The sequence below is a fragment of the Zootoca vivipara genome, chromosome 3 (genome assembly GCF_963506605.1).
Source record: "Zootoca vivipara chromosome 3, rZooViv1.1, whole genome shotgun sequence".
Taxonomy (NCBI): domain Eukaryota; kingdom Metazoa; phylum Chordata; class Lepidosauria; order Squamata; family Lacertidae; genus Zootoca; species Zootoca vivipara.
The window spans coordinates 104,015,360-104,037,408 of record NC_083278.1 but is presented as its reverse complement, the minus strand read 5'-3'; the positions used below and the strand labels follow the sequence as shown (position 1 = coordinate 104,037,408).

The 22,049-nt window shown below is 46.1% G+C and overlaps 1 protein-coding gene across 1 annotated transcript in view; it reads right to left on the bottom strand.

The window, feature by feature from the left end:
* Positions 1-15,358, bottom strand: part of MAL (mal, T cell differentiation protein) — a 32,744-nt gene extending 17,386 nt beyond the window's left edge. The window contains exon 1 of the mRNA XM_035110685.2: positions 15,092-15,358. Coding sequence (XP_034966576.1) covers positions 15,092-15,178 — 87 coding nt within the window. The 5' untranslated portion in view covers positions 15,179-15,358. The remainder of the gene's footprint in view (positions 1-15,091) is intronic.
* Positions 15,359-22,049: the final 6,691 nt, after the last annotated feature.

Below are 22,049 nucleotides of genomic sequence, written 5' to 3'. Positions count from 1 at the left end.
CGGCACCAGGACGCCAAAGGTGCCTAAGATGGCCCTGTCTCACCTTATTAGGGGGTCAGCATTCTGTGGCCACTGTGAACGCTCAGTCCTCATTAGACTGTCTGGAAGGTTCTCTCTCTACTTTAGAAGTACAAAAAAAAAACTTTAGAGAGGGAGCCCTCTACAACATTTGGGGATACTCCAAGCCTACCTCTCAGGGGCAGATGGGACTTGTCAAACTGGGATGGTAGCCCATCTAGGAGAAGGAATACTCTGGACCTAAAATTCTGTTGCCTTATACTCATTGATGAAAAAGTCTTCGGGAGTAAATCCCAAGAAAAAAATCTAAACATGGAGAAGAAAAGGCTAAGGAGTAAACCCTACACAAATCCGAAGTGGTTGATGGCCCCTTGTACACCTCCTTCCAGCAACTCCTGCAGCCAAACTGGTGCCAAATGTATTGCTCAGCTTTCCTTTGGGCCCCATCGGCGAGTCTTGTCATCTGGGCAGCCGAAGACCTCCATGCACACTGCCCAGGCTTGCACCCCAATGAGGTCACTTCAGTACTTCTAACGCAGCAAAAACAACACAGGAGGCAGCAGTTATGAATCGCCGGTCTCTGCAGCCACAGCAGGTGCTGTGATTCTCCAGCAGTTTGACTTTACCCCTGGAGGCGCACTCCACTGTCTTTCGAGACAGACGGATGCCGACAACTGCTACCTCCCTCTCACGTGTGAATCATCAACTATGGGAGCAACTACTGAACATCTGAAACATGCATGTAGAAGGTGAGTGGCATCAAGACGGCAGCTCCTCCTCTTCACTTTACATGTGTTCCTTATAACAGCATCGGAGCATTAGAAGCTGCCTTTTGCTGAATTAGACCACTGATCTAGTTCAGTATTGTCTACATACCAGTGTTTCCCAAACTTGGGTCTCCAGCTGTTTTTGGACTAGAACTCCTATCATCCCTGGCCACTGATCCTGCTAGCTAGGGATGATGGAAGTTGTAGTCCAAAAACAGCTGGAGTTCCAAATTTGGGAAACACTTGCCTATAATGAGTGAGTGGAAGCGACTCTTCAGTGGTTTCAGGCAGGGGACTTCCCAGACCTAGGTGGAGATGCTGGGGGTTGAACCAGGCACCTTCTGCATGCAAAACAGATGCTCTGCCACTGAGCTATGGCCCTTACCCCTCAGGGTAGCCAACATGAACCTGTCCCTCGATAATGCTGGGCTACAATTTCCATCATCCCTGGCCATTGGCCATGCTGACTGAGGCTCATGGGAGCTGAGCCCACCACCAATATATGGAAGCCACCATGTTGTCCACCTCTGCATCATGTAGAGATGCCCCTGGAACATGTACAGTTGTGCACACGGAGCAGATGCCATCCACATGATTTAAAGGCATGTTAAGGATGCAGTTCATAATTACTGAGGGTTCGATCCTCTTTAGAAGTTAAATCTGGGCAGCAGGGATGGGGAGAGAAATTGATTCCCTTCCCACCCCCCAGAGAGGAAACGTTGCTGAATACACTCAAGCAGCAGCTATTTTTAAATCACATGCAAATCCATTGCGGAGGAATCTGAAATGGTCAATTTATCAACACATTACCCGAGAAGCCAGCGCAAGGCAGAGCAAATGCGGAGTTAATGAATACTGCAGGCAGAAAGGCACCCCCAGCCATGTGCAGCAGCTGGGAGAGAGGGAAGCAACTCAAGGAAACCCTTGGTGTGGAAATAGGGAAATAACAAAGAATGTTCCTCTTTCTTTCTTTCTTTCTTTCTTTCTTTCTTTCTTTCTTTCTTTCTTTCTTTCTTTCTTTCTTTCTTTCTTGCGGTGCTGAAGGGTAAGGCAATGTCTCTTGGTTCCAAGACAATGTTGCTTTTGTTGCTGGAATCCGTCTGACGGTCTCGAGAGACAATGGAGTGTACCTCCAGGGGTGAAGTCAAACCACCACATTGTCCTCCCTAGGATGGAAGCCTGGGCAGTGCGTGTGGAGGTCCTGGGCTGACCAGATGACAAGACTCGCTGATGAGGTCTAAAAAGGGAAGCAGAGCAATACATTTGGCACCAGCTTGGCTGCAGGAGTTGCTGGAAGGAGGCATACAAGGCACCATCCAACCACTTCAGATTTGTGTAGGGTTTACTCCTTAGCCTTTTCTTCTCCATGTTCAGATTTTTCCTTGGGGTTTAAGACACCATCCAACTGCCTTAGGGACTTCACTCAGGATTTGTGTAGGGCAGGGGTGCCCAAACTTTTTTCAAAGAGGGCCAGATTTGATGAAGTGCACATGTGTGAGGGCCGACCAAGGTTGTTGAGCTTTCTTTAGGATTGAAGTTGCTGAGCTTTTTTTAGGATTTTGCCCCGGGACATATACTGCCACGGGGGCCAGATTAAATCGACCTGCAGGCTAAATTAGGCCCCTGAAACAGACTTTGGACATGTCTATTGTAGGGATTACTCCTTATAGCCTTTTCTTCTCTCGAAGATGTCCTGCAAGGCAGTGGAGGTTTAGGATCAGAGTTTTCCTTCTCCTAGATAGGCTACCTTCCCAGGCTGACAAGCCCCATCGGCCCCTTCTGAGACATACATAATTAAGATCAGCCTTTGCCAACCAGGTGCCCTCCAGGTGCTTTGGACCCCAACTGCCATCAGCCCCAGTCTGAAACATCTGGAGGGCACCAGGTTGGTTGACGCTAGGTAAGAACATCCATATTTCCCTGCCCTGATTCATTTGGCTTCCCCGTGCTGGAAAACAGTCTTCAGAAGAACATCCTGATCACATCATACATCTTGTTTTAGAAGATGATAGAAGAGGAGAACCCAGGGCTGCTGTTCTTTAGATCTCCAGCTGTTTTTGCACTACAACTCCCATCATCCCTGGCTAGCAGGACCAGTGGTGAGGGATGATGAATTATGGGCACCATGTCCTTTTGCACCTTAAGAGTGACAGTCTTATTACACCATAAGCCTTCGTGGCTGCAGGTGCTCTACCTGAAGGCTGCCTGTAGTGCCTTCCCCAACCTGGTGCTCTCCAGAAGCTGCTAGACTACAGCTCCCATCATCCATTACCATTGGCCATGCTCCTTGGGGCTGATGGGTTCTGCAGGCCAACCTATCTGGAGGGTAGCAGGCTGGCGAAGCCTGGTCTAGGCAACAATAAATTCTCTTTAGTAGTTTATGGTCCCAAGGGCTCTTTCATGTTACGGACGCTCCATGTTATGGTATGAATTTGTATCCAGTTCTAGAGCTTCCCTGTGACCGCAGCGCCTCTTCTTGTGCAACACTGTGCTTTGACTCAACACACAAACTGGACTGGGCTGCTTTTCCCCAGCCACATGCTGCATTTGGATACTTCTGAGTGACGTGGTATGACAAGAATGACTGGTGTCAAATGCAGGAACGGCTCTCTGGGTTATAGGGAAGCAAGCTTAATATCTGCTGCAGGGCATGTTGCCAGATCATGGGCAGGTTGGTTCATTTGCTAGCAATGAATACTTCAGACCAGTGACGTAGGAAGGGGGGGGGGTGGGTGCGGTCTGCCCCAGATGTAATCACTGAGGGGGGGTGACAACATGGAAAAATATGTTTTTAAAATAAAGAAATAAAATTGGGCTCACGGCATAGAATCATAGAGTTGGAAGAGACCACAAGGGCCATCCAGTCCAACTCCCTGCCAAGCAGGAAACACCATCAAAGCATTCTTGACATATGCCTGTCAAGCCTCTGCTTAAAGACCTCCAAAGAAGGAGACTCCACCACACTCCTTGGCAGCAAATTCCACTGCTGAACAGCTCTTACTGCCAGGAAGTTCTTCCTAATGTTTAAGTGGAATCTTCTTTCTTGTATTTTGAATCCATTGCTCCGTATCCATTTCTCTGGAGCAGCGGAAAACAACCTTCCACCCTCTTCTATATGACATCCTTTTATATATTTGAACATGGCTATCATATCACCCCTTAACCTTCTCTTCTCCAGGCTAAGCATACCCAGCTCCCTAAGCTGTTCCTCATAAGGCATCGGTTCCAGGCCTTTGACCATTTTGGTTGCCCTCCTCTGGACACGTTCCAGCTTGTCGGTATCCTTCTTGAACTGTGGTGCCCAGAACTGGACACAGTACTCCAGGTGAGGTCTGACCAGAGCAGAATGCAGTGGTACTATTACTTCCCTTGATGCAGTCCAGAATTGCATTGGCTTTCTTAGCTGCTGCATCACATATTTATTTAAAAAAAACAAAAAAAAACCTCCCACACCCACTGCACCCCCCTTCCCACACCACTGGTAGCTAGGTGAGGTGGGGGGCACTGGGCGCCACACTGCAGGGCCTGCAGCATGCCTGAGCCATGCGTCTCTCCTGAGGGAGAGGCAGTGGGTGGACTGCCTGCAAGCTCTGCACTGCTTTTTTGAGCAGCACGGGGCTTGCATCTGCCCACCGCCTCGGCCGCCCTACAGCTGAGCGGGAGGCTGTGGACAGGCTCCACACAACACACCCTGCCTTGGCTCATCCCTCCCCCATGGGCAGCTCGCCCCACCCCCCAGCTGCAGGACGCACACGCCACACCGGGCACCCGAACGGCTAGCTACGCCACTGCTTCAAACAGGCATACAAAGTTCCCTTAGAAAAATATATCTCTACCAACTTTCTCTACGCCTGTTGGGCATGCCTGGACTAGAATTTTACGATTCTATGACGAGTGCAGTGAGGAGGGTAGAATCAGGACAGGATGACATATGGCAAGGTGAATGGGGGCTTCCGAAGACATTTCTGGGCAATGCTACATACGTTTGGGGGATTTGCAAGAGAAACTTCAGTGCGTGGAAGGTTCTTCTTAAACAAGGGTCATTTCATTGATGGAGGTCTCTGGAACAGGAGGAGTAGGGAACCTTTGGTCCTCCAGATGTTTATCAAATCATAGAACTGTAGAGTTGGAAGGGATCCCAAGGGTCATCTAGTCCAACCCCCTGTGATGCAGGAATCTCAGCTAAAGCATCCATGACAGATGACCATTCGACCTCTACATATAAACCTCCAAGGATGGAGAGTTCACACCCTCTGAAGGGAGAATGTTCCACTGTCAAACAGTTGTTACTGTCAGAAAGTTCTTCCTGGTCTCCCGATCAGTTCTTTCTGAATCTCCTTTCTTGTAATTTGGAGCCATTGGTTTGAGTCCTGCCCTCAAGAGCAGGAGAGAGAAAAAAGCTTGCTCCGTTGTCCATGTGACAGTCCTTGAGATATTTGAAGATGGCTGCCTGATCTCTTCTCAGTCTCCTCTTTTGGATTCCAACTTGATCAAGCCACGGATTATAAGAATTGAATTCCATCAAAATCTGGAGGGCCACCAGGTAGCTAGGTAAAAGTAAAGGGACCCCTGAACATTAGGACCAGTCATGACCGACTTTGGGGTTGCGCACTCATCTCGCATTATTGGCCGAGGGAGCCGGCGTATAGCTTCCAGGTCATGTGGCCAGCATGACAAAGCCGCTTCTGGCAAACCAGAGCAGCACATGGAAACGCCGTTTACCTTCCCGCTGTAGCGGTTCCTATTTATCTACTTGCATTTTGACGTGCTTTCGAACTGCTAGGTTGGCAGGAGCTGGGACCAAGCAACAGGAGCTCACCCCGTCACAGGGATTCGAACCGCCGACCTTCTGATCAGCAAGCCCTAGGCTCAGTGGTTTAACCACAGCGCCACCTGGGTCCCTTACTGCAGGCTTAAACTTTTTGTTTGTGTCAATTCTCTGGTGCAGCCACTCCGTCCCTGAGGCCATTTTGTCCCCCGGTTTTTATGCCAGGTAAGCTATGAGGCCAGAAAATGGCGCCTCCTCACTAGATTTGAGCATCTCGCCTTCCCTATAACTTCACATTAAGATGTTCAACCAGAAACTCATTTAGAGATTAAGAATTTAAGAAGAGCTGTGCTGGATCAGACCAAAAGCCTATATAAACAAGCATCCTGATTCCTACTGTTTCCAGTCAGATGACCATGGGAAAACCACAACAGCCCTGTTCTCTATGGGTTTTCCAGCAACCAGCATTCAGAGTCACGGTGTCTCTGCTAGTGAAGGCAACAAAGCTTCCTCACGACTAGTAGCCACGGATAGTCTTATCCTCCACGAATTTGTCTAGTCCCATTTTAAAACCTTCCCAGCTGGTAGCCACCACCGCACCTTTTGGTGGCAAATCGCATTATTTGCTTTCCTGCTGTGTGAAGAGCCACTTCCTTTTCTCTGTCGTGAATTTGCCACCATTCGGCTTTATTTGATGGCCCCAGGTTCTAGCACAATATGGGAAAGGGAGGAAAAAACTTCCTCCACCTGCTTTTATATGGACTCAGCTACGTTGGCAAAGAAAAGGCTCTTTGCATGTGTTGTTTATGTGACAACAGATGGCGCTGTGGAGTTCCGCTTTTGCCAACCCGATTTCTCGTACAAAGTTTACAAGGCATTTATCTGAAACGCTTCTTTGATGTGTCTAGATTCAGCCCGTGTATAATCTCACACACCTCTTATCACACTCTGTCTCAGTCTCCTTTCCCCTAAACTAAAAAATTCCAAATGCAGTGGCTTTCCCTCATAAGGGAGTTGCTCCACCCCACCCCACCCCACCCCTGATCATTTTTGGTTGCCATTTCCCAGCTCTGCAATATCCTTTCTGAGGTGAGGAGACCACAACTGTACAAAATAATAATAATAATAATAATAATAATAATAATAATAATAATAATGTATTATTTATACCCCGCCCATCTGGCTGGGTCTCCCCAGCCACTCTGGGCGGCTTCCAACAGAAAAACGAAATAAAACAATCCATTAAACATTAAAAGCCTCCCCAAACAGGGCTGCCTTCAGATGTTTTCAAAAAATCTGGTAGCTGTTTTTCTCTTTGACATCTGATGGGAGGGAGTTCCACAGGGTGGGCGCCACCACCGAGAAGGCCCTCTGCCTGGTTCCCTGCAACTTGGCTTCTTGCAACGAGGGAACCGCCAGAAGGCCCTCGGTTCTAGACTTCAGTGTCTGGGCAGAACGATGGGGGTGGAGACACTCCTTCAGGTATACTGGACCAAGGCCATTTAGGGCTTTAAAGGTCAGCACCAACACTTTGAACTGTGCTCGGAAACATACTGGGAGCCAATGTAGATCTTTCAAGACCGGTATTATGTGGTCTCGGCGGCCGCTCCCAGTCGCCAGTCTAGCTGCCGCATTCTGGATTAGTTGTAGTTTCCAGGTCACCTTCAAAGGTAGCCCAACGTAGAGCGCATTGCAGTAGTCCAAGCGGGAGATAACCAGAGCATGCACCAGTCTGGCAAGACAGTCTGCAGGCAGGTAGGGTTCCAAGTGCGGCCACACACCATAGATTTGTATAAAAGGCCTTGAGATATTGGAAGTTATATTTTTGCCACCTTTCCTTCATGAAAGCCTCCCATGGAACTTGCCTTCTTTACAGCTGCCTCACATTGGACCCTGACCTTTTCATTCAGCTGCACACCACGACCCCATATCCCTTCCTGGGTTAGCTGGCAGGGGACAGGGACAGAGGTCCCTGAGGGAAGGAGGCCTTCGCAGTTACGCAAGCCAGCGATGGACAAACCCCACCACCACCCTTTTCAACAGCTTTCTAATATTTTTCTTCTTTTTACATGCTGCAGGCGGGGGGCTGGAGTCTCTGTTCCCTGGCAGGCAGCCTGGTTTAACAGGTTTCTGGCAACCGCTGCACAACGCAGAGCCACCGGGCCATTAATCCTCCTCTCCCCTCCCCACAAGCTCTGGAGCCACTGGGCTCTCCTCTCTCCCTCGCAGCCACCCTCTGCTTAATCTCCCCTCCCTATCAGATTCTCTGCTATTGTGTCAACTGGGTGGGAAGTGGATTTTAAGCTGCAAAATTTCTGCACCCATTCCCTAATCTTTCCTTGGGTGGGCAACACCTGCTCCAGCTTTAGTTCTTGCTATCTCCACAATAGGGCTCTGGTGTATTTTTATCAGTTTGCTTAACAGAGGGAAACAGAACTGGGCGTGCTGGGAGCTATGGGCTGTTGCAACAGGCACACAGATTGGTCATCCTTTTGCTCTTACCCTCCAGAAAGTCTCTCTCTCTCTCTCTCTCTCTCTCTCTCTCTCTTTCTCTCTCTCTCTCTCTCTCGGCTGGGTGTTGGTACGCATTTTGTACATTCCAGAGACAGCTTTGTTCTGAGAACTTTTCCAAGTTCATCACCTAGTGTCCTATAGATCAGGCATGTCCAACAGGTAGATTGTGATCTACCAGTAGATCACTGGACGTCTGCGGTAGATCACTGGTAGATAATTGGCTCCCCCACAAAGAAGCTGAACAACTGTGGCTCCCCTTAAAAAAGCTCAACATTTTACCTCCTCCCTGAAAAAACTCAACAACTTTGACCCGAACCCTCCAAAAATGGGCCTTCCTCCTTCCTAAACAAAGCTCAACAACTTTGACCTGAACCCCCCCAAAAGGAGGTAGATAACTGCCAGTTTTTAACTCCGTGAGTAGATCGCAGTCTCTTGGGGGTTGGCCACCCCTGCTATAGATGATGTTGGACTACAACTCCCATCATCCCTAGCCATATAGGCCATGCTGGCTAGGGCTGATGGGAGTTGTAGTTCAGCAACACCTGGAAGGCCCCAGGTTATAGGAAGATGTAATAGAGACATGGGGGACACCCCCACGATCTATGGCAGGCATAAAACTCTTCACCCATTTGGCACAGATCTTTCCTCCCTCCAGCCAATCTCCCTTTCTCAGAAAAGGCAGCCCTGTTTTGAGTTTGCTTTTAGCTCTGCATTCCTTTCTCTGTGTATTGTGTGGGGCTCTCAAGCCATAAAAACCATTTAAGAGGCTATTAAAATAGATTTACAGGATTGCCAGGATGATAACTACATTTGTTTTGCCCTCCAGAAATGCATCGTAACCTCTTGGTTCCTTTCCCATCTTCCTACATGTAATAACAGTAAAGTGGAGCAGTCAAATGTACAGTCCTCAGAGGGTGCAATCAAAAGACAGTGGGGGTTGCATCAAATGCTGGTTTGGCCTTACCCACTCGGCTGATTGCTGGCAATGTGCATTAGGCTTTCCACATACCGCCTTTCAGTCTAGTCTTTACCTGCCCCACACCTACAGACCCTCTTGGTGTCCCTGTTTTCTGGGGACAGACCTGGATTTACAGAAGCCATCCTGCTTTCTGATTTGATCTCAGAATGTCTTGCTTTTCCTTAACGTCTCTACTTTCAATGGAGAAATGTTGGAGGGTGTGGAGTTTTGCAACCTCCCTAGCCAAGGAGATAAGTGACTATACAACCTTTAGAAGACATCTGAAGGCAGCCCTGTAGAGGGAAGCTTTTTGTAATGTTTAATGTTTTATTGTGTTTTTATATATGTTGGAAGCTGCCCAGAGTGGCTGGGGCAGGGTATAAATAAATTGTTGTTGTTGAAACCATACTAATTTGATCTATTACAGGATCAAATCAGAAACCTGGACACCTTCTGTAAATCCAGGACTGTCCCTGGAAAATAGGAACACTTGGAGGCATGGGCGTAGATGGGGGCAGGGAGGGACACCTGCCCCCCCTATAATCAATAAAAATATGTAGCTAACTGAGGATCCAAGCTATGCCCATGCTTGGAAGATCTGTATGTATAGATGCAAAATTCAAAATAATTGCTCTCATTTAAATAGAAACACAATACATTGCACCACAGTGGGGAAAACTGTGGCCAGATAAGGTGTTTGCTATCTAGATGGCCTTCCTTCCTTAGGTGTTTCTGTCCTTAAACCAGATTAGGGCTGGGTAATCCTTCAAAATAGAGGACTGCCCTCCAGTTGCCCTACAAATGGAGGACTCTGCAAAGGAGTGCACACGTCTATTTGACAGCAAGATCACATCCCAAAGCTGCGTAGAAATGCCCTACTTTACTTTTATAGTGCAAAGCTAGGGTTAGGGTTGCTGTATTTTAAAAAAAACAAAAAACAGACCCAGAAGTCACTTAGACAACTGTGCAAAAAAAAGAGAGAGAGGTCCTCCCCCAAGATGGAAGTTTCCATTCAGAAAGTGCACAAAAACTCAATTTCTGCATGCTGTCCAGATGTTAAAGGTCCAGGTACTGTCCGCAGAGGTGACAACATTAAGCAGATATTCCACTAGCCCATCCTCCCAACCCCTAGCAACCCAAGACAAAAGCACTGGCAAAGGTGTTGGAATTCCCCCAAAGTTTAACCTGTTGTAGCAGTAACCAAGTGGACCCAGATTTGCTGGTGGGGGACTCCCCCAATGAAAGGGATGGCTAAACACTGCGCTGACTTGGTGGTTAGAGCCAAACTAGATGGGACAAAGGACTTCTGCAGAGAGAGCTCCCAAAATCTGATCTTCCGGGCCCCTTGACATGTTAGACCAAAGATATCCATCTATTCAACTCACTCTCACCAGCTGCTGACAATAGGTTCAAAGGAGGAATCCTTTTCTTTTCATTTTACTTTTTACAGCCATACAAACTTTAAATAATAATAGAATATCAAGGATAGCAAATGATATCAAGGATAGCAAGGGTATCAAGGAATAGCAAATAATATCAAGGATAGCAAATGATGCCACACTCCTGCTATATAAACCATTCAATATTCCTAAGGTAAAGGTAAAGGTAAAGGGACCCCTGACCATTAGGTCCAGTTGTGACCGACTCTGGGGTTGCGCGCTCATCTCGCATTATTGGCCGAGGGAGCCGGCGTATAGCTTCCAGGTCATGTGGCCAGCATGACTAAGCCGCTTCTGGCAAACCAGAGCAGCACATGGAAACGCCGTTTACCTTCCCGCTGTAGCGGTTCCTATTTATCTACTTGCATTTTGACGTGCTTTCGAACTGCTAGGTTGGCAGGAGCTGGGACCAAGCAACGGGAGCTCACCCCGTCACAGGGATTCGAACCGCCGACCTTCTGATATTAATGCAAAACCTTCTCTCTAAAAAAAATATGTATGTTTAACTAGGGTCTGCCACCCCTGCTCCCTCTGCTCACCAACCCCACCTATCCATTTAGCAATCGCCCCTTCCCCCCAACCCCCCCCCAACTATTTCACACTTCACCCACCCCTTAACAGGTTGCCCCAAGCACTTCTGCCTCCCCTCCTGCAACAAGCCAAGCCTGCATCAAGGTTTAACAGAGCTTGCTAAACTGCTGGGTGAAGCACCTACCCTCCTCCATTAAACCTTTCTGTGGTCACATTTAACAGAGCCCCCCCCCCCGACGGGGTAGCAATTTGAATAAAATATTGGGGGGGGGAGAGACAGGCAGGTAAGGTTCACCATGCATAATCGATCACAAGACATGGTGCACACAAACTATTTGAAAGGCAATGCCCATCCACTATGGGGTGTGTTGTCCCCTCAAATATTTTATTGGCGAGGGGGAGCAGAAGGGACCTAGGCCCCTAGGAACTGGCTCTTATGCCCTCCGTTAAACAGATTGCCTGGGCAAGCTTGGCATTCCTCACACTGCAGTCGGTGTGGCCACCTAGTTTCTCAAAGAAATATAAATCTAGTTCTTTAAACCAATATACAAATTACCTCTGAAATCGCAGCATCAACAATATCAAGCAATATATTGCTTGTAAAAGAAAACATAGATACTTATGCAAATCCATTTCCTTTTAGCAGCAAGCAATCTGTTATGCCTAGTTTCTTTATATACATAGGTAAGATGGCTGGATTCCATTCATTCATTTTGTTAACATTGTTATCATTTTATATGAGGGATTGTTTTAAGGGCCAAAGCAGACGTGACAATAATCACACAACTAGCATTCTTGTGTGCTTATTTGTCATATCTAAAATGGCCTTAAATTGGACAGCGGTGGGGGATCAGCATGAGGGCAAATTGTTAGACCTCCTCACACATACCTTGGCCCTACCCCAAATCATACATGGACCTTTTACAGCTGAAAAGGTGCCAAATAATGAATAAACAATCATGTATTGTTTAAACCACACATCCGGTGGCTGCAACAGAGGTAGGCACATAGGACTGTGTACAAACTTTACCTTTAAAGCACTGGACACTGTAGTGTGTGAAGGGTCACTAGGAATTGCAGCTTAGGTGTGTGTGTGGTAAACTAACAGTACCCAGAATGCTTGGAGGGAAAGAAAGTGCTTTGAATATGTTTTAAAGGTATATTAGCAGCCTTGATAAGAGGCACAAAAGTTTAGGTAAAATAACAGGCTCTAGAAGCAGGCAGATGTAATGAGCTCTTCAAACAGTCCTGGGGCTCCTATTCAGCTGGGCTCCTGTACCTCAGACATGTAACACAACAGATCAAAAGTCAATAGCTGCAACCTTTTCACTTTGGTGCCAAAATTTCTGCCTGTTTCACACTGCTCAAGGCCCAAGTAGAACCCAGCTGTTCAGCTGTAATAGATAATGTGTTGGAATCTCAGGTTTAAAGTCTCCCCCAGCCGTGAAGCTCACTGGCTGACACACTCTCCTCCTAACCTACCTCACAGGTTTATTGTGATTATAAATGAAAGAGAGAAGACTGCCACTTGGAGCATCTTGAAAGAAGGGCTAGATGGAAGGGCAATAAATGCTTTCCTGGCATGGAAAGTTATGGAAGGGAGCATTGTCCCCTAAGGCTGCAATAGCCATGTTTTTCATTGAACTCAATGAGGCTAATATTAGAGGATTTAACTGTAATTTAAGCTAGCTGCCAACCTAGCAGTTCAAAAGCACGTCAAAGTGCAAGTAGATAAATAGGTACCGCTCTGGCGGGAAGGTAAATCGGGTCCTCCCTGCAGGAGAGGGCATGTGTTGTGGTGGGCCCGACAACCAGGACTAGGTGTTGGGGCGGGGACAATTGGAACAGCCACAACACCCTATTGGTGGTCCATCTGTGGGGTGCAATTGGACTAAGGGCATGTCAGTCAAAGGAGCCAGATGGACCACCTGCCCGAGCCGTCAAGAGGCTTCTTCTCCTGCTTCATGCATTAGAATGCCCGCCCACCACTCCCTAATTTTAGGGCTTGCGCTTGACCTTGCTATGCCATCGTGTGTCGTGGGGATGGCAGGAATTTTCCCCACTTGGCTGATTGGCTGTTGCCACTTGGGTTTTGCCGGCCGCTTAGCAATTCGTCACACCTTGTAAGGTTGGTGGATAAGCTCTGGTTCATGCTGATAGGGGAGGAATGAACTGATACCACCCTATCCCCGGGTATTCCTCCCAAAGGAATCCATTGGACTACTGGTTGGTATTCCCCCAAGCGGGGTGTGCCCTCACCATAGTTCTGGGCACACATGGGGGGAATCAGGGCCTGGCTGGCAGGCATCAGTCAGGTACCCCGTCCCAGGTGTGAACCTGGATGCTGACTCAAGGTGCGTCCTGAGTCAGCGCTACTCTAGGTAGCTTTGGAACCAGAGCCTATGCAACCACTCACTTGATTTGTAATCAATAAAGTTGTGGCCTAAATTCTGCCAAAAACCCAAGCAAAAATCTGAGTCATGTCTGAATTTATTTCTTGGCCTGGGTTATAGGAACTCCACACACATACGGCATTTCCGTGCACTGCTCTGGTTCACCAGAAGTGGCTTAGTCATGCTGGCCACATGACCTGGAAGCTGTAAGCCGACTCCCTCGGCCAGTAAAGCAATATGAGCGCCGCAACCCCAGAGTCAGGGGTCCCTTTACCTTTACTTTTTAAGCTAGCTACTGTAAGAGCTGGGTGAGTTGCCATTCCTGCTTAACCCCTCACCATCACTTAAGTCTCTTCCAAATTTGAGCATTCATTAATTCTTGTTTGCTTGCACAAAATTTGCAGGTAGGTGATACAACATCCATTGTTATTGAGCGTTTATGCCAATCAGCTTGTGAAGAGGTTATATGACATCACCTCAGCAATCCACACTTTCCAATGCATTTCCATACCCTTCAACCTTTCTCTGGTGAAAACAGGGACGTCCCATTCCATAATGATAATTTTACTATTTATACCCCACACATCTTATTGGGTTGCCCCAGCACTCTGGGAAGCTTCCAACATATATAAAAACATAATAAAACATTAAACTTTAAAAACAAAAAAACAAAAAAAACCTTCCCTATACAGGATTGCCTTCAGACGGCTCGGGGGTTGGATAACTCCACAGCCTCCAACACTTCTCCAATGAAAACAGGGACATCCTAAGGGAAAGTGGGACATTCCGGGATCAATTCAGAAACCGGGGCACTTGGAGTTCTGCATTTCCCATCACTTTCCTAACCACCAAACATGGCTGTTATTGTGCAACTAATCTGTTGTTGTTGTTTAACAACAGCACAAATCCACTTTTATTATGCATCCTGAATTTGCCAACGATCAACTAGATCCCACCTGCAAAATAGCATTGGACAGAAGCAGCCTAATTCTCTGCCGTTTTTCTAGCTCTACACTGCCCAAACTTTGCACTTGCACTATGGGTTTCTATCAACATGAAAAGTAGAGTAACTGAGTAACCTGCCAGCTCTCTTCATGCCAGAGAGCAACAAACCGTGCCTTCCCAGTAAGTTGCATGCTCACCAGACCTTGAAGATTTGCTCTACTACATAGGCCACCAGTTCACCTGACTAATTAGCTGCTTGAATGCTACACACACCTGCATGAGGTACACCTGTTTCCATGCACGGATTTGCGCAGCAGAATATACCCTTGAAGGTCAAATAAGTTAGCATGCTCTCAGAATATATATATGCACAGAAACAAGGCAAAATATTTAGAAGCAGAATTTAAACCCCTCAAATCCCATCAGCGTCTGGATTTGGGTGTAGTTTCTTTCCCAGTTCTTTTTAAATATTTGATAACCAGTCTAATTTGATGTTTTTAAAGAAAGGGACCATAGTGAAAAGTACTGTAAATGTTCCAGTAAATGAAAGAACAAGGGGGAGAGCTAACCAAACCTGGAAAAAATCTAGACACTTTGCTCAGAAAGTCGCTAAGAAACGGAAGCCACAATCCCAAGACACATGCTGCAGGGGGGAATGCCTTGTTTGATACAGCCGGACTTAAGTAAATGTTCCTAGGTTTGCACTGGAATGTCCTAGTTACCAGGTTCTGTTTTTAAAAGCGGAAAGTCATACTTACAAATTCAGGGATGGCCAGAATATCAGGGAAAGTAGCCAGGACCTTCATGCCGCTGGGTAAACTGGAACCGGTGGTTGTTGAAGACATATTTCTGGTTCGCTTCCCTTCCAAAACTCACCACACACACGTCCTCACCCTTCGAAGCCAAATGCTCTTTCCCTTTGCTCTTCTTGAGTAGCTGAGTTCTTAACCTTTTCCCTATGTGAATGCTGCCCGCCCTCCAGGTAAGGAGCTCAACATATAGGTGGGGCCAGCTAAGCAGAAGGACCTGCCTCTTCTTCTGTTTTTGTGCCCGGGGAAGAGTGAAAGGCTGCTCTGAAGGGTGACATCTTTTGTCACACACTTTTGCAAGCACCTTACGATCGTATCCGAAGGGCAGGTGCAGCGAGTGTAATTCAAAACCCACATTGCTGAACTCTTCTGAGGCTACTTTCACACCATATTGTTATTAGTTCATGGGGAGACGCCCGCCCGCCAAACCCAATAAATGAATGAATGTCAGAATCTAGCTAACATTTGGGTATAAGAAGGGGAAATTATGCAAGCTACAGAACTGTGCCGGACAAGGAATCCCTGAGGCGGCTTATGCATGTGACAAGGGAAAGTGTTGTTTTACAGGAAGCTTGGGTTTGGGGGGAAGAGGTGTGCTGAGGAGAAGAGCAAAGGTCAGTCCTCTAGGAGCTGCTGAGCAGGCCAGAAGTCCATGATGCAGGACCTGGAGGTCATCTTGGCTCCGGCTATAGGAAGCTGCACTACGAGACCGGGGGCCATTATAGACCGTTGCTTTGGAACCAAGCTTGCTGAACCTATGAGAGGGGTAACAAGGGGACACTCTTGGGGTATAATGTTCAGCACCCCATCCACTGCAGATTTCCAGGTGTAAATCTGTGTTAATAAACCATATTTCTTAAAGGCACCGGCTTCCGCTGTGGCTCGATCTTCCCAGTGGAAGCACAACCCTGGGTAAGTGCTGCAGCCCCTGGGATCTCGTGCAGTCGCTCAGTGGAGATTGGGGTGGCGTGTAACACTAGTGTCAACAGTGAGGTCTGTGTTTTCTAGTGCATAGCACATGGAAGGCGGGTGGAGTTTTCTCATGTGCAGGGAAGTCTTTAGCATATGTTGCCACCAGGGTGCAAAGATCCACCCAGCGCCCTCAAGTCTGACAAGCGCTGCCATTGTGAATGACAAGTGATGCCGCTGGCGCGGTGCGTCTTTGGTAAATGAGCGCACAAAGTCGAAAGTCCTTTAGTGAAACAGTGGGCATACATTTCGGTAATACCTATATGTATTCTGCTTTTCTAGCTTGATCAACATTATTATTTCATAACAGGTAGATAGTTAATAGCTTAGGCAGCTTCAGCAACGGGTGCCAGGCGCCCCTTAGAATTCGGCACCTGGGTGTCCCGCACCTCTTGCACCCCCAGGTAAAGACTCATGGCTCATGTGCCAGAGAGGAAGCAGCTAGAATCCTGAAATTGTGTTTTGAAGCGGCTGCAGAAGCAACTGTTTTGGGACTAGGGTTCCTGACCCACAACTAAGGCGGAATAGAAAAGTTCCAGAGAGACTGAACTTGTGCATTAACCAACGTGGATTGAGAATCATATTTTATTTACTCAAGTGGAAGAATTCTGGGGAAACCCCAAGCAGGCTACTACAGCAGAATGGGTTTTTGTTCTTGGGACTGTGAACTGATTTACAAAGGGATTCTGCTTGCAAGTTCAACAATGATTTTGAAATGCTGAAATGTTTCCTTGCATCCCATTGGTGACTGTTTGAAATTACGCTTTTTTAAGGGCCTCATTTTTAGAAGAAGAAAAAGATTTCAATTGTTCACATGACCATTTTGGTAACTTACGCTTTCATTTAAAGTCGGCTACATTATTCTTATTTCCTTCCCATAGTTTTGAACTATTTGAACTCAAATAGAGCTGAGCCATTACTGTAGCTGCATTGCCAATATGCTTGACCCCGGGTAGAAAAATATATACCAGCACAATCCAGTCAAAACCATAGAAATTCCATTGATTAATATGGAAAATATTAATTCTCCTATTTAAATAAATGAGATTTTTATTTCAATCAATTTTATTGAAGTTTGAAAGAAAATATATTAATATTAAATATATGATATAATTAATAATAATGACGATGATAATAATAATGATGATGATGACAATAATTATAACAACAATAATAATAATAATAATAATAATAATAATAATAATATATTTATACCCCACCCATCTGGCTGGGTTTCCCCAGCTACTCTGGCGGCTTCCAACAAAATATTCAATTCAAATTTTATTCAACACCTTTATTGGCATATATAAGACAATAAAAACCATATAGACCGTCCATATGTGTTATACCATAATTCTAAAACATACAGTAAAGAGGAAATCCTCGGCAATCACTATTTATTATACAGGCCAAACTACCCCAGATTTAACTTCAAAGATCCTGGTCAAAAATTGTACCATATCTCTAGTGAGAACAGGAGAGTCATCTCTCAGTAGAGACTGCACCACATGTTGTTTATTGCCAGGGGCCCCAAGCCACAAAGAGGACATCGAAGGATCATCACGGAAGATGCAACAAAATATTAAAATACAATAGTCTATTAAACATCAAAGCTCCCCTAAACAGGGCTGCCTTCAGATGTCTTCTAAAAGTCTGGTACTGTATTTTTTCGCTCCACAAGCACCTGACCATAAGACGCACTTAGTTTTTAGAGGAGGAAATCTAGGGGGGGGGAATATTCTGAATCAATGCCGCTGTCGGCGGCAGCGGCGGAGGGAGGAGCAGACCGCTTTATTGTGATTTCACCATGCTCTGTATTATCTGAAAAGGAAAATATTTATTTAAAAAACAGGACTGCACAGCAGCAATCTAGTCTCATCTTGATCAGTGGGACTTATTCCCGAGCCGACGGTCCATAAGATGAGCTGCAATCCTATGCACCCCTTGCATCCAACCTGTACCTAAAACTCTGCATAAGCCTGCACCAGAGAATTGTAGAGTTGGAAGGACCCCTGAGGGTCTTCTAGCCAAACCCCTGGGGCAATGCAGGAATCTCAACTAGACCATCCCTGACCGATGGCCATCCATCTTCTATTTTCCCCATCAGCCAGGACACACAACAGTGGAGGCTGGAGATGGGGGGAAAGATAAATTTTGACAATGGGGCAGATTTGTCAGGTGTGCGCAGGAACAGCTTGAAGACTTTACAGAGAGAGGAACCCCACACGGGTTTCCCCGCATGTAACGTAACAGGCAGGGAGCCAGTTTGCTGTACTTAGCCTTGAGAATAAAAGAATAAAAGCCTTGTGTCTAGAATATTTTTCTGCAAAAGCATCAGACTGGTTGTCAAAAGTGTGAACTTCATTAATAGACCCTATTTAAAGGAATTGTTCAATTAGCCACAGAACTGCTTTGCTGATTTTTCTCATCTTCTTTTAATTACACAACACAACTGCTTTTGGGGGGGTCCTAGCTTCATGCAGGGAAGACTGGGGTGTGTGTCTGAATTGAAATTTCAGCCTTCACAACACAGGAAAACGGCCAAGTAAACAGCTATTTTCTTGGAGGAGGGTCAAGATATTAACTGATATGCATGAAATTTCAGATATAGCTATATAATCCCTAGTGTAGTAAGACAGGAGCTTTGGAGCAGGCATTTTTTTAAAAAAAAAAAAGTTTTTATGAACCGCCCTAAAGGTAAAGGTAAAGGGACCCCTGACCGTTAGGTCTAGTCGTGGATGACTCTGGAGTTGTGGCGCTCATGTGGGTCATGTGGCCAGCATGACTAAGCCGCTTCTGGTGAGACAGAGCAGCGCATGGAAACGCCGTTTACCTTCCCGCCGGAGCAGTATCTATGTACCGTCCTAGTAGGGCAGTAATTGTTCCTTGATAATTTGTCACCCCCCTCCATGATGGCACCTACGCCCCTGGCACCAACACTAAATAAAAACAGTTTGGATCACAATGGGCCTTGCAGTTCAGGTCTCATGTACTCAGCTACCCGTGGCAGTGCTGCCACAGATTTGCCATTCATTCCAGTTGGTTGACCAATATATAATCCACCTCTTCCAGCGTCTTTTTCATGTATTTCATGAATGTTCTTCAAACAACAAAACGGTGAAGCGGTTGCTTGAGCAACCACCCCTCCATACCAAATAAAATCACTTGGGGGCCCACTTTTTCCTACTTTTTCCTACATAATAAACAGAAGGGTCAAGGAAGCATAAGCAATAAACCTCAGATACTGGTTAGTAAGACTGATGGTTATCTAGTTGCAAAGGTTTACTGGCTTTCCCTTGTTGGCGTGGCGACAGCCTGGGCAAAATGCAAACATGGACATTCTGATGTCACGCATGATGTCACAATCAGGTTATGCTCAAAAGTCTCGGCAGAGTTAGAAGCAGTTAACAGTCAGTCCATGTCTGAACTCTGGCAAGTTCTGGATCATCAAGTCAGGTGATGAATTTATATTGGGGCTATATTGACTTTTTCCATAGGGGAAGATTTTCAATATTTAAAGTTTTCTTAAGCCCAGTACTCAATAGAATTATTTGGGCCTCCAGCAGCCGCATCATAGGATGTGAGAAAGAAGCTTGAATAACAATTCGGAGATACTGGACATTTCAAAGTGGGGCTTGTATTCTAAAATTGAACACATGGAAGAGGGAGATGAATTTACTCATACCGGTAGTAAAAGTTGTGGAGTAACACTGGATCAGAATTTGTTTATAAAGATTCACTGGATCAACTAGTCTATAAACTTCTAGAAGCAGGCTTTCAAGTTACACACAACTGAAAATCAAGCTTAGGTCATGAGAGCAAAAATCTAAATTATTTTGCTGAATAGCGAGGCATCAATGATTCTCTAGCCACAACAGAGATTTATTACTGTCCAAATGCTGTTGGCATGGAGATAGCATGGCAGAATAGAAACAAGGATGTTCTGTGTGATGTCACAAAAAGAATAAGCTCAGAAGTCTTGACAGACAGTTAATGGTCAAACCATGTCTGAACTCTGGCAAAATGGCTCCTCTTGACAGGTGATGAATTATTTGGGGGCTATATTGACTTTTACCACAGGGGAACAAGAGCTTGGGAATTAAGACGTTTATTAACCTTCCCAACCCCAGTACTAAACAAACTCTTTAGGGAAGTATTCACCTCTGCATTTGTTGTTATTTAGTCGTTTAGTCGTGTCCGGCTCTTCGTGACCCCATGGACCAGAGCACGCCAGGCACTCCTGCCTCCCGCAGTTTGGTCAGACTCATGTTGGTGGCTTCAAGAACACTGTCCAACCATCTCATCCTCTGTTATCCCCTTCTCCTAGTGCCCTCAATCTTTCCCAACATCAGGGTCTTTTCCAGGGAGTCTTCTCTTCTCATGAGGTGGCCAAAGTATTGGAGCCTCAGCTTCACAACCTGTCCTTCCAGTGAGCACTCAGGGCTGAATTCCTTCAGAATGGATAGGTTTGATCATCTTGCAGTCCATGGAACTTTCAAGAGTCTCCTCCAGCACCATAATTCAAAAGCATCAATTCTTTGGCGATCAGCCTTCTTGATGGTCCAGCTCTCACTTCCATACATCACTACTGGGAAAACCATAGCTTTAACTATACAGACCTTTGTCGACAAGGTGATGTCTCTGCTTTTTAAGATGCTGTCTAGGTTTGTCATTGCTTTTCTCCCAAGAAGCAGGCGCCTTTTAATTTCATGACTGCTGTCACCATCTGCAGTGATCAAGGAGCCCAAGAAAGTAAAATCTCTCACTGCCTCCATTTCTTCCCCTTCTATTTGCCAGGAGGTGATGGGACCAGTGGCCATGATCTTGGTTTTTTTTGATGTTGAGCTTCAGACCATATTTTGCGCTCTCCTCTTTCACCCTCGTTAAAAGGTTCTTTAATTCCTCCTCACTTTCTGCCATCAAGGTTGTGTCATCTGCATATCTGCATATCTGCATATCACCTCTGCATAGCAAGGGGCAAAGAAACCTGAAGAACAATTATGAAGAATGATCTGGAGATATTAAACACTTCAAAATGATTTCTAAATATTTTAAATGCTGTGAACAGATGGAAGGAAGTGGGGGCAATTTGGAGCAGAAATTATCGAATAGTATTGGGTCAGGATTCATCCATAAAGGATTCATTGGATTGACTAGTTTATAAGCTTTTGGAATCAGGCTTGCAGGGTTACACAAAAGTCTGATCTAGACTTAGGTTATGGGAGCAAATATAAAATCAAATGTGTTGGGTTGTCAGGCATTGATGGCTCTCTAGCTGCAAGGAATTACTACTGCCCACTTGCTGTTGGCATGGAGATAGCTGGAGCCGAATGCAAACATGACATTCTTCTGTCATGAATGATGTCACAAATAGGATAAGCAGGTAGGAGTGAGTTAACAGACCAAAACTGAACCTCAGCAAGATGGATCTTTGTAACAGGTGATGGATTTATTGGGGGGGGTACTAACTTTTACTGGAGTGGGGAAATTGGAACGTTTTGAAGACTGAGCCCAGTCAACTCTTAATTCAGCCGCGATTCACGTTATAAACAACTCGCGCAACAGGCAGGCAACCTTACACGTGACACTTTAAGCCGATTCTCCATCTTCCTACAATATTGCTGATGTACATTTTAGAGCTCAGCCAAAATCTCTCTCTGATAAAAATTTCTAAGATTATCATTTTTCTCACCCTACCCAGATCAAGAATGGGAAGGCTACTTTGCAGAATATTCTACCATTCCCCTCTCCCCACACAATGCACCAGAGAATCAGGACATTGTAGGGGGTGCAAAATGGGGGCCACTGCTTCTGCTGTTGCTATTTGTGAGGTGGCAGTTACAGTACAAATAACAACAACTTAGGGGGAAAGGAAGAAGCTGCCTCACTGCTTTTGGTGAACCGTGCCTGAGGGTTAGGGGTAGGGGAAGGGGTAGGG